At 38.8% G+C, this 13046-nt stretch overlaps 1 protein-coding gene across 3 annotated transcripts in view; it reads left to right on the forward strand.

The window, feature by feature from the left end:
- Positions 1-329: 329 nt before the first annotated feature.
- fnip1 (folliculin interacting protein 1) overlaps positions 330-13046 on the forward strand; it is a 42024-nt gene continuing 29307 nt past the window's right edge. For 2 of the 3 annotated variants that reach the window (XM_058415169.1, XM_058415171.1), the window contains exons 1-6: positions 331-570; positions 8754-8886; positions 11051-11182; positions 11437-11540; positions 11742-11816; positions 11896-11987. In XM_058415169.1, coding sequence (XP_058271152.1) covers positions 482-570; positions 8754-8886; positions 11051-11182; positions 11437-11540; positions 11742-11816; positions 11896-11987 — 625 coding nt within the window. In that variant the 5' untranslated portion in view covers positions 331-481. Of the gene's footprint in view, positions 571-8753; positions 8887-11050; positions 11183-11436; positions 11541-11741; positions 11817-11895; positions 11988-13046 lie in introns of all 3 variants that reach the window. The other variant, XM_058415170.1, reaches the window with a different exon arrangement.

Here is a 13046-nt window from a genome sequence, read left to right on the forward strand (position 1 = left end):
GAACACACTTTAGTGTCGGTCTGAAATCGTCCAAACGACTAAAAGCCCACTGTCACCGAGTCAGCCCGTGACTCCTGTCCAGCCCTGCGCTGACCTCTCTGTGTGACAGCGGCTGCGTGTCGAGTGCTGCAGGGCTGAACACAAGTTTCAGCCAGAAACGCTGGATATCTGGGTAGGTACCAGACCAAAACCTCATTTAACGTGCATGTTTCCACATGGTTTGGCACCAGCAGCCTTCGTTGAAGAACAAACTTTTAAAGCTTTACACACACACGCGCGCGCGCGCGCGCTCGTCACGTGGTTTACAGCCAAAAATATCAGCCAATCAGAGCAGGGAGCTGCGGACGACGGCGTTAAGCAGCTCGTGTGACTAATGCTCGTCATATGACTAGGCCACAAATGGAGTCGTTTACAAGGAATTGAATGTGTTTCAGGAATTAATCATAAAACGAGGGTTTCCAAGTGAAATAGCAGGTCGAATATGCCACCTACGCTGTTTCACAAGCTTTTCAATAAAAGAAATGGTTTTACGCCGCCGCCGAAGTGCGACAAGGACGAATCTGCGTTCAGGTACGTATGGATATTTACATTCACATTTACATTTACGCCATTTACCAGACGCCCTTATTCACAACAACTTAGAGACCTGCTTCAAACTCTGTCTTTAAACACATCATGATACTGGTTCACTAGTTTATGGACTGAGAGTACTATCGGTCTAAAAAACTGTTGTTTTATTTGCTACCTAATGGCTTTTCCGCACCTCCACAGTAGCGAAAGAAGTTGATGGCTTCGTCCCAGATCGCTCACTGCCGCCCTCAGTAACACACCGCCAGTCAGGACCTGGTGTTATAGCCAGATCTATTCTGCAGTAGTGTGTGATTTACACTGCAGTGTTCCACTGAGATCTGTACAAGGATTCAGTTTTATTGTTTACCGAGTTTATTACCTATATCTGCCATAATGTACACCAGCGATAATAAACAATGTTTGCGCCACTCCAGTAGAGCACATCGCTAGCCATAGCATGTTAACTGTATTGACTGTCCGGGTTTTAATCATGTGTGAAGATTCGGATCCAGCAATGACACTGAACTAAAGATTTTAAATAAACCAGCAGTATTTACACGACACAACGACGATTTCTAATGTACTGCTACTTTTGTGACGTGTGAGGCAAGTTTAATCACCTGCAAAGGAAATACACATCTGGATGAATGCAGGTCGCGGTCCAGTTTTTGTCTTTTTTTGTGAAGCTTCAGTCTTTTGGAAGTGTAATGCACTGTTTAGGATGTAGAAGTCAATATTGTACACCTTATAAAGTCTAGGTATTTATGGAGTATGGAGCCTGGCTAGCAGGATTTCAATTCGGCATGTGTTTAATGAGTCGAGTAGCTAAGGGTACTTGGCCAATTTTCTGATTACTTGTACCTACAACCCCAGTACATTTCCAGATAAAATATTCTAAAAACCAGAATGGTACCAGGCATTCAAAATGTAGAACAATTTAGGTTTGTATGGTCTATCACAGAGATACACGCATACACGAAACTTAGAAAGCCGCTTAGCAAATATCCACAGGTCTGAATGTCTAATAATGACAAATAAGTGAAACAAATCCCATGCATTACACAGCATACACGATGAAACTGATGTATGAACTATAAATCCCCCGAAAACTCAGATATATATATGACAACAGTGAATTTATTGAGAAAAGAGACTCTTTGTTTCGGTTACTAACGTTTTAGGTGTTCATTTTAAGTGTTTACACTATAGTAAGTGTTCAATTGTGAGCCTTCTGCAGTGTCGTCTCTTCACCAGACTCAGAGATAGAAATGCAGATTTTCCGGTGTATGTTGAGGCAAACAGTAAGAATGTGAAAGGCTACCTTTTGCAGGAGAGGAACTTTTGCAGCAGTAGCTATCTTTTCTCTAGACAGTTTTAGGGTCACAGTGAGCTTCCTGCAGAGCAAGCTATTCTTGAAGCTCAATCAATTATGTATGAGGAGCAGTATTGGTCCATTGTCAGAAATGGCTTTTCAATGCACAGTAAGACTTATTTACTCAAAATGAACTCTTAAACAAGTTTTGTCATTTCTGTGAGTGTCGTTGTCCTTTTATTTGTTCCAAATAGTTTGGGGAAATGGTTCATGCCCTCCTGTGTCTCACTTCTGAACACCTCAAGTTTCTTCTGGAAAGTTTGCATCTGAGGTTACACACAGTATTGCTTTTGCCTTAGGATTCAACATATCGAGGTGGGGTGTTATATCAGTCAAAATACACACATGTAGCAGAAAACATGATGGTGTCGATTATCTCTTTATTTTGTATGAAACCTTTCAGTCTTTAGCTTAGAAAAGAAAAAGAAAAAAAATTCAGCTCCTCCAGAATAGCCCAAAAATGCTTTTGTATTACTGAGACACAAAAAATTATTGTGATGGGGCAAATCATCAAAAGTGACCTATGCAGGGCAAGCAATGTAGCAGTGCAGATGATACTTTCAAACAGTTGACAAATCTCATTACTGTGCCCATGATTTTTACATTTTTCCAAGCTTGAACTCCTTACAAACTTGGAAGGTTACTCGAATTTGACCAAGACCAATACTACTATAAGTAAAGTCGCTGTCAGGCTAGAAGTAAACCATCAATAACGGCATACTTTGGAATTGTCGGACTTTTGGACACTGGGCTGAGTGTACATGTGAATGTTGCGTGCATGTGTTTGTGTTCCTATATCACCAAGAAAAGCAAGAGACTGGTGTCTTGAAATGGTTGTGTTATTTACAAAGTGGTCCCTGTGTTTGACTGGATTAACCAATCAGAATGTGGCTTTGTGAGCACCAAAATCAATGCTACTTTCAGAGGATTGGGGACTTGCAAGCCACTGAATGCTAAGTTTATTTACTGGAATGTTTGTTTACTTTCCATCAGTAAGGTGTATTATTCATGCATATCAAGTACATATCAATGTGATAATTTGTAGTGTGGCAGGGCACATTATCCCTATTATATTATAAAGAGCCATCTCCATTTAGGGAATACTCTTACCATGTGGAGAACCGGTGTCAGCATGGCCACTCTAACTGGTTTGTGACTATGCATTGTTGTATATTGCACTGTTGCACTGTGTGTTCTGGCACCTTTTTATCATAGCTCTCCGCACACATTAATGCGCCAGGATGCCCATTATCATGTGCCTGGTTAACTGTTTGTCCTTCCTTAGTACATTTTGGCTGGCACAAACCACTGCATACTGGGAACACCCCAAAACCTGTTGCTTTAAAGATCCTATGAACCAGTCGTCTAGCCATCACAGTTTGGCGCTTGCCAAAATCATTTCAGTTTCTTGTGCTTGCCCATTTTTCCCTTGAAACACAACGTTAAAAACTGACTGTTCACTTGCTGCCTAATATATCACACCCTTTGAACCAGGTGCCATTGTAATGAGATAATCAATGTTATTCATGTCACATTTTCCATTAAAGTCCTTTCTCCATCTTCTAATATTGCTATAACATGGAAGGTCACAGTTTGGAAATGATTGTAAAAAGTCTTGATCAGAAAGTTTCCACATTGTAGCCTTGCTTTTTGTAACCATTTCTACAGCCTGTCTAAATGTCTAATGCTGATCTTTGTTGAGGTCAAAATGTTGCCTCAAAGTGCTAGTTGTGAAACCCTCGGCCCATCATGCCCATCACAAGTCCAGCGACAATCTCAAATAGTTAAAATCTGCACCATCAACTTTACAAATGATTTTGATTGTAAAGTAATAAGACAAAGGTGTCATGGTTATCTTTCTTCTATTTAACAGATTATTAGGCTGCATGTAAATGTAGAATGGTGGAACCATCAGAATGGTGTAACCCATGCATGACCAATGTAAAAGAAAATTCTATCTGAAAACAGTGGGTTAACCTTTTTGTTTTTAATAATTGAACCAATTTTTTTCATCATGTGCACACGCATTAGTACTTTTCATACTGTCATTAGCATGCACGACTCTACAGTGATGCAAGTAAATACGAGTAAAAATTGGAGTGTGCAAGTGTGAAAAATAAGGGGATGAGTAGGAACTTTAGTCATGAATCCCAACAACTGCAACTCCCTAATGTAGCTGACGCTAAATGTGGCGAGAGTGCACACATTTGGCTAATATGGAATATGGTTGTTGCGGGAATGACCAAAAACAAGATGGAGAAACCTCCACAAAAGAAACAGAAAACAGCAGCGGGACCTAAAGTTAATGTTGTTAACGTTAAAGGCAGGCAATCTAAATTCAACAGTGCCTGAAAGACTTTCCCTGGCTACAGTACGACACAGATAAAATGCAATAGTATGCTAATATTGCAATGCTTCGAAAGAATTAGCAGGCTCTTGTTTGTGGAGAGGAATCCACTTTAGGAGTCTTTTCATGTGGTGATGTTTTTTATGAATCTGTCTCAACATCTCAAACATTTTGTTTAAATACTAAACATGATTAAACTTGATTTTCTCAAAAATGCAAAATAAGCATGCCTGTTGGCTACCTATAATTGTAGCAGAACTTATATAGTGTAATGTAGGTAATTGTACAATTAATTGATTTTCTAATCGCGATTATGATTACAGATGCCACGATTACGTAATTGTTCAAAGCTGCGATTACAAAAAAAATCTACTTCCATTATTCTGGGTGTTTAAGGGGTGTTTATTGCATGTTATGTTGTGAGGGGCGAATAAATACTTTTAATAGGTCTAATAGTCTGTAGGTGTGTCCTTATCAACGCCCTGATTATCCACTTGTGCATGTCTATCTCGTCATGTTAATTTCGCGAGCATGTGTGCTGATAAAGAAGCATCTGATATTTTGCAAAGTGTTGCTGAGAAGAATCAAGAATTAGAACCGTAAAGAAATGCTTTATCTGTGGTGTGGAATTATTTTGGATTCACTAGCGATGATGTTGAGTGGCATGTTATGGTGTGTTTCTGCACCATCCAGCAACACCACAAATGAATTCAATCATTTAAAATTCAGCCACAGAGTGCAATACGACCAGTGTTTTAGCGTGAAAAAAAGCAACAAGCCATGCGAGAATCGCAACACACACTCCCAACACGACGTTATTATTTTGTGCTTCTCCGTATACGGCAGGTTCTCCAGGACAAATGGAGATAACTGAAGCCATTATGCATTTCATTGCAAAAGACATGGTGCCGATTAATACAGTTTTCAGCGCGGGGTTTAAAATACTCATAAACACACTGGATAAGAGATATGTTATCCCCTCCTGCAATTACTTAGCCTAGATTCATAAAATTAATTTCATTTTTAGTATAACATTATTTATGCCATGCATATATTTTTTTTTTTTTATTATTTTATTTAAAGAAACCAAAGCAATGTATAGTTGAGTCTTAGTAATAGATGTATTTCAGGAAGAATGTTTTCAATTAATAATCACAATTACAATTTCAAGGGAATAATCGACAATTATTATTTTTGTCATAATCGTGCAGCCCTAGTGTAATGAAAGTTTTGCCATTAATATGCGTTAGGTAACTGAATTAAGAACAATATTCATGGCATGTCTAAACATTTCTAGGGTCTTAAAAAAGGCACCAGACCTCTAAGGGTTAAAAAGGGATGCACTGGTGAAACCCAGTGCAAGCTGCTGCTGGTAGACAAGTGAGGATTACAACAGAAGAGCCATGTAGACGATTGAAACTCAAATTTAAAATGCCTACCTAATAGCTAAAGAAGAGATGTTATATTACTTTATTTATTATTTATATAAATTATTATTTATTTTTGTTTCTGCATTAACATGCAAATGATGTGAGAGTTTAACTTTCTGGCAGTTTGCAAGTAAGTACAGTAAAGTAGTACAGTAAAAGCTTTTCCCTGAAATGTACTGGAGCAGAGGTAATATAACATAAATCACATCTTCAAGTTGATTTTTAATGTTAGAATTTCAGGTGGGGCCTGTAACTATCCTTTTAAACTTGAATTTTATTAAACCTTAAACATTTTTTTGAAGAAAAAAAAAGGTGTTTACTGTTCTTTATTTAGGTGTTATGTAAATCATGTGTTTTTCAAGTAGCATCTTGATTAAGTCACTTTGTCCGTGTGTTGAATGATAAAAAAGTAATATATTCATGTAATTCCTTAAAAAGAACCAAAGCCCCTAAATTTGTCTGTGCCCCTAAAAACCAGTAAGCATAGAGCCCTGGTGTGTGTGTTTGAGTCATGATGTGTTCCTATTCAATACAATACAATAACAGTTTCTCAGATTGTGAGCCTGGTGAAGCTAGAATTTACACTGCATTGTTGTGCTAATCTCTGGGTGGGTCTGTACTGTTGACTAGATTACTTCCAGATCTAGAATTACTAGATTACGGGCCATCAGCCAGTCACGTTGCACCACACCATCGCACAGTTTTTCACATCACAGTTTTGGTATTAAGCTACTATCATGAATTTTTTATAGTTTGTTTTTCTGTGGTTAATTTAGTTTTCTCTGCAACCTGGCAAGAAGCAGCTTGCTATAGTGTACAATACAGTGTATCTGCAAATGATGCTTGGCCCTGTAGTATGCCACTTGCAATAATAATAATATTATTAATAATAATAATAATAATAATTATTGTACTTCTACTGGGAGTCTATGGCAGCCCACAGAACTCTGCTTGATTTTTTTTTTTATTATTAAATTTGCCACAATGATAGGACAGTCTCACCTACCTATACCATACCTGCTGAATATAACCAAAGCTCAAGAGTAAAACGGCACAACATAGTACAAAAACAAATCAAGAAAAGATGTCTCAAAATACTAAACAATGAAAGGACATTAAAATGGCAGAAACTTCTTGTAGTCGTAGTCTGTGTCCAAAATGTAAAAGCAAAGGGCACATACTTGTTTTTCCTACTTTAATTATGTGTTTTCAAATTATCCAGTAGAACTGTAGGAGAAAAGTAGATTTTTCAGAATTACAGCAATTAACAGTTTTAAAAGACTTCTGGCACCAAATAATTGTAGAAACTCAAGCTGCAACAGGCTAAGCACAGAGACATGGAGAGGAAACGGTGCAACAGTGTTTATTTGCACAATGTGCTTTCTACAACTGTATATTGTCAACTGGAGTTGTGCAACCAAAAGCTTCTGAGCATATAACACTAATTCCTTCCTGCTGAAGTCTTCAAATGTTCAGTGATGGAGACTCGAGCACAAATCTGACCGCCACAGCAGCAGTTCAACATTGGTGCCATTATCTCCAAGTGGTTCTATCCACAGCGGTCCCATGGGTCTCCAGACTGTCCACACAGAGCCATCCCCACAGCACTGAGCACCACCAAGCAATGAGACTCCAACCAGAAGTATGTCATCAGAATGGATCAGGCAGGTCCGGAGAGAAGAAGTGGTCACGCTGGGAGGTCAGATGTAGCATGTGTATATGATAGATAGAGGGGAGAGAATTAGGTATGCTTTTGATCCTGTAATGGTTACAGACAATGTACATTATATGCAAAGTGCAGGCATGCGTACTTCGACCTTTTAATCATAGAAATCAAAAGCTCGCTCACCCATACTAACCCATAGTTTGATGAAAAGTGACATGATTTGAAAGATGAAACATCAAGAATCAAGGCCCCTATCAGCCACAAAACAAGATGTTGTTGACAAGTTAGCCGAGACTTTTCAGAGAAGTGATATCAGCTGGGAAAGGTCTGTACCTGTTTAGTGACTTCAATTTTAGTGTGGGAGTGGACTACAAATCAAGATTCTATGTTCATCACCATGTTCAAGCAGATGAGCAATTGCATCAACTACCAAAGGATAACACACTTTCGCATAGTGGGCTTAGAGTTCACTCAGGTGTCCTTCCCTGACTGCAGACTGTGACAGACCATGTCTATCCAGAATTGGGTACAGAGCAGATTAACGTCTTTAGTCCAGGTTTATTGATGAAACATACCAGGCAGTGGCAAATAATAGAACACTAGGCCAGCTGTTACAGACAGTTAAGTTAAAAGTTGGGGTGTCTTTGTTTTCCTTTTGGGGTTACTTATTTTGCAGTACTTTACACTGCAAGTATAACGAAGGCTTGTGCAATATTGATTTTCCCTGCTCACAACTGCACATGTAATAATATCTCACTGAATGACGTAATCTTCTTTTTAAGGATAGTTTAAGGATAGCAGAAGAGAACATTTTACTAGCTGTATAGTCTGGGCAACTCTTGCCTTACAATAAACTTACACATGTTCGTTATTTACGTTTTCTTGTCATTTCCTACTTGTAATGAAAAGGAGCATGTTTTGTCTTTGCTATTATGTATTTTATGTATTTAACTTTTGGATGAATTAATGGCAGATTGGTTGAATGAATGAAAGACATGACATTGAAAGAAATGACATTTAAATGGCGTGTTTGAGCTATAATACAGCTCTGATTTTAATTCTATGTTCCACATTGTCCTATAACCCTATATCCATATAACTTTCATACACTGCAGATGCTGTTTTCTGAACAATCCTCTTCCCTAAGTTTATTTTAGTACATTCTATAATGTTGAAAATGGCCTCCAGTCGTCTCCAATTATGCTACCTAAAAATTTATGCAAGGTTATTAGTCAGTGGTCAGTATGTCAGTTTTTTCCCCCCCAGTGGGTGCCTGGGAGGAGGCATTGGCAGAAGTGTATTGAAAGCAAAGCTCTTGTGTGTTGGATCAATTCCATGTTCCTCCTAACTATTGTATCTGCTTTACAGCACCTGGCCTTCTCCAGAGTTGGAGCCCAGCCAGATCCGCCTTATCGTCTACCAAGACTGCGAGAGACGAGGTCGAAATATCCTTTTCGACTCTGACACTAAGAAGAGAGGAATGGAAGAAGGTGCAGCAATGGTGAGCACCCAAATTTATATTTATATACATTGATGTGCATTAACTGAATTAAGCTGGAAACATACACGCGCACACACACACACACACACACACAGGGGTTGGACAATGAAACTGAAACACTGGCCAATTTAGTGTTGGAGGTTTCATGGCTAAATTTGACCAGCCTGGTGGCCAATCTTCATTGATTGCACATTCCACCAGTAAGAGCAGAGTGTGAAGGTTTAATTACCAGAGTAATAGCACAGTTTTGCTTAAAATATTGCAATGCACACAACATTATGGGTGACGTATCAGAGTTCAAAAGAGGACAAATTGTTGGTGCACGTCTCGCTGGCCCATCTGTGACTAAGACAGCAAGTCTTTGTGATGTATCAAGAGCCACGGTATCCAGGGTAATGTCACCATACCACCAAGAAGGACGAACCACATCCAACAGGAGTAACTGTGGACGCAAGAGGAAGCTGTCTGAAAGGGATGTCCGGGTGCTAACCCAGATTGTATCCAAAAAACATAAAACCACAGCTGCCCAACTCACTGCAGAATTAAATGTGCACCTCATCTCTCCTGTTTCCACCAAAACTGTCCGTCGGGAGCTCCACAGGGTCAATGTACATGGCCGGGCTGCTATAGCCAAACCTTTGGTCACTCGTGCCAATGCCAAACGTCGGTTTCAATGGTGCCAGCAGCGAAAATCTTGGGCGGTGGACAATGTGAAACATGTATTGTTCTCTGATGAGTCCACCTTCACTGTCTTTCCCACATCCGGGAGAGTTACGGTGTGGAGAAGCCTCAAAGAAGCGTACCACCCAGACTGTTGCATGCCCAGAGTGAAGCATGGGGGTGGATCAGTGATGGTTTGGGCTGCAATATCATGGCATTCCCTAGGCCCAATACTTGTGCTAGATGGGCGCGTCACTGCCACGGACTACCGAACCATTCTGGTTCATGTGAACCAGACTTTAATGTTCTGTACTGTACATTATTTCTGTTAAGTGACAAGACTTTTGTCTAAGTAAAGTCTGACCTTTCTGCCCTAATTAAATAATTAAAAATCACGGCATGATAAGATTTTATTTTGGTAAAATAAGCGTAATCTAGAGGCCTTTGCCTTTCATATAAGCCACTTCTGATTCCAAATGATCAACTAGAAGTCAAGTTATTTGTTCCTACAACTTGGATAGGCGACAAGACTTTTGTCAGGGTGTGTATGTGTGTGTGTGCGTGTGCGTGAATGTTTCCAGCTTAATTCAGTTAATGCACATCAATGTATATAAATTTACTGTTAATCAGAAAAATAGTGCTTTGCTGATTGGGTTGTATTATTATACAGCTTGAGTATAAAGGCTTTAACTAAACTGCACTGCACTAAACAACCTGTCTGATGCATGTGACTGAGGGGGAGTGTGAAAAACCTGCAGCTCCGAGAACAACTGTGGCTGCATTCACATGACATGCTTTGGCAGAGGATCTTGCATTTTCTGTGTGACAGAGTGATGGAGCATGAGAGAGGGCAGTTAACAGTGGGGGCAACTAAGCAGTTTATGCTGTGGAAGTCATATGATTGTGGATCACATGCTCAGCTGCTTTTGTGTGCTTTGTCAGTGGTAGAATAGACACTTGTTTGACGTGTAATTAGTGAAGTGGAAGATGCCATGTGTATCACATGACCTTATTTCTCTAACTGCACCACGTTCTAAGCCACAACTGCAAAGTAAATTTACGTGCTTATTAACTAAATAGTTTTTTTTAAATTTAGCTGTATTTATTTATTTGTATTTTTTGTACATATTTATTTTAATCTGGGCTAGAATTTTGAGCACACAAATTATTTTATTATCTTACTATTTGGTAATTTTTTTTATGATAATTTATAATGTTTTAGTGTTATCAATGTTGTTTTTTTTGTTGTTTTTTTGAGCATGAGGCTGCAATACATAGTTTCACAATCATACATAATATTTAATGAATCTGTTAATCTGTTTCATATTTATTAATATATCACTGTATTTCTTATCTTAGTATATATTTGTTTGAGAGAGTATATTGTTGGATGGAGGATGGTATTCAGGGTTTCTCTTATAAATCAGGACCCATTACAATGCATCAACTCAGCAGACCACAGATATGTATATTTATGCTAGCTTTTCTGCACTTATGTTTTTAGAAGACGTGTGGTGAGTCTCAAGCTAAACTTTTCAGAAAGTGTTGTCCATTGAGGCCAAATGGGGGAAGCTCCAGTTCTCTGGACAGCAGTTCTTCCTGTGCCTCTGAGCCTATGGAGCACAATCGTTTTCAGGTCAGCAGGTCAAAGTTCTTTCCCCTATCTTATATTAATGTGAAGTGATTGTATTAATGGCAGAGCACATTTTATATGTATATGGATTTTGGAATTTAATATGTATGCTCTATATTTTTGGCATCAGAGCTTTCATTTTCTTATTTTAATGATGAATGAACAGTATATTTATGTGGTAAAGAGTGAGTAGAGGGTTTGTGAGACAATGTTAAACTTTTTACTCTGACATCACCTTCTTTCTTGCTTGTCCTTAGGGTGCTTCACGCTGCTCCTCAGACCCCAATATGTTGGGCGAAATGATGTTTGGGTCAGTGGCGATGAGCTACAAAGGGTCTACACTGAAAATCCATCAGATTCGGTTAGGAAGAAAGTCATTTCATTGAAGATTTTATTGGAGGAATGAATACAGGATCATGTTGATGTGGTATTTTTGCTGAAAAGGCAGACACATTGCTATTTAGTCTAAACCATGCAATGACACACTCTCTCTCTCTCTCTCTCTCTCTCTCTCATGTACTCACATGCATTCACATTGTTCTGTCTTTGTGTTCATGTACAGATCTCCCCCACAGCTGATGCTTAGCAAAGTGTTTACAGCACGGACAGGTGGCAGTGTGTACGGTAGCCTAAACACGTAAGCACTGCTCATATAATCTTCCTTATTCACACTTTTTTTTTAACATATCTAACATTTTTCTAATGTTATCTGGCAGGCTGCAAGACAGTTTGGAGTTTATCAATCAGGACTCAAGAGCTCTCAGGCCAGATCAGCATACTGTGGTCAATGGCTTCCTGGGGAGCATAGGTAATCATTACACATAATAGACCTCATTTGTCAGCTGGATGCAAAAATTAAATTTATGCCTTGTTGCAAGAACATTCATGCAAGAAACATTGTATTCATGGGAATACAGGTACTTCTTCAAAAAGACTGTCCTATAAAAAGGCTTTAAGCACTTCAGAGTTTGTATAAATTTGTGTACAAGTCACTAAATGAGAGCCTTGTTTGATGGGCTTTGTATTATGTAATTGGCAAGTTTAGATCTCATAGTTATTTCCGTTGTGAACACACATAGAAAGTTTTGAGAAACTTAGTCACTTCATATTAATGACTGTAAAGAAAGCAATCCAAAACAAATCCTTAACCTGTGACAAACAATACTTACTGTTCAATTAGGACGTGATGATAAATGCCACCTAAAAGGGAGGAGTAAGCATGTGCCAGTGCTAGCTGACACACTGCAGTGGCTGTGTCGCGTTACTGGAAGATTTACTGGAAGATAAATAGGCACTTTGAAAATGGAACCATTTACAAAGTGCAGCAATTCCTTGGGTGGAGAAACTCTGTTGATAAGAGATATCAGAGGTGAATGATAAAGGAGGATTAGAGTTGACAGGAATACTGTAAATACCTTTTTTCCCTTTTGGTGAGGAGAATCTCAATATGCATAATACTCTCAAACATGAACTGAAGCCAGCAGGACATCTTTGGGATGTGGTAAAATGTCAAATCTGCAGTATTATGTGATGTAATTTTGTCAACATGGGCAAGAGTCTCAAAAGAACCTTGTGGAATTTGTGCCATGAAAAATTGAGGGGGTTCTGTAAGCAAATTTTGTAAACTAGCCAGTATTAGTATGGTGTTTCTAAGTGGGAGGTGAGTGTTTGGCTGCTTTTCATGTTTTAAGTAGAATTTTACCAAATTCAACATTTTCATATACAGGTGATAATGAAATACAGAAAAGTTCGAAACTTTTGCCTCTGTTACTGTAGCTGTGCCTTGACTAGAATATAAAGAGAATGTTTCACTGAAATTTTGAATGAAATGAAACATTCAAGTGCTTAAACCAAACAGGAACTAGAT

This window comes from Hemibagrus wyckioides, linkage group LG18 (genome assembly GCF_019097595.1).
Source record: "Hemibagrus wyckioides isolate EC202008001 linkage group LG18, SWU_Hwy_1.0, whole genome shotgun sequence".
In the NCBI taxonomy this organism is placed as follows: Eukaryota; Metazoa; Chordata; class Actinopteri; order Siluriformes; family Bagridae; genus Hemibagrus; species Hemibagrus wyckioides.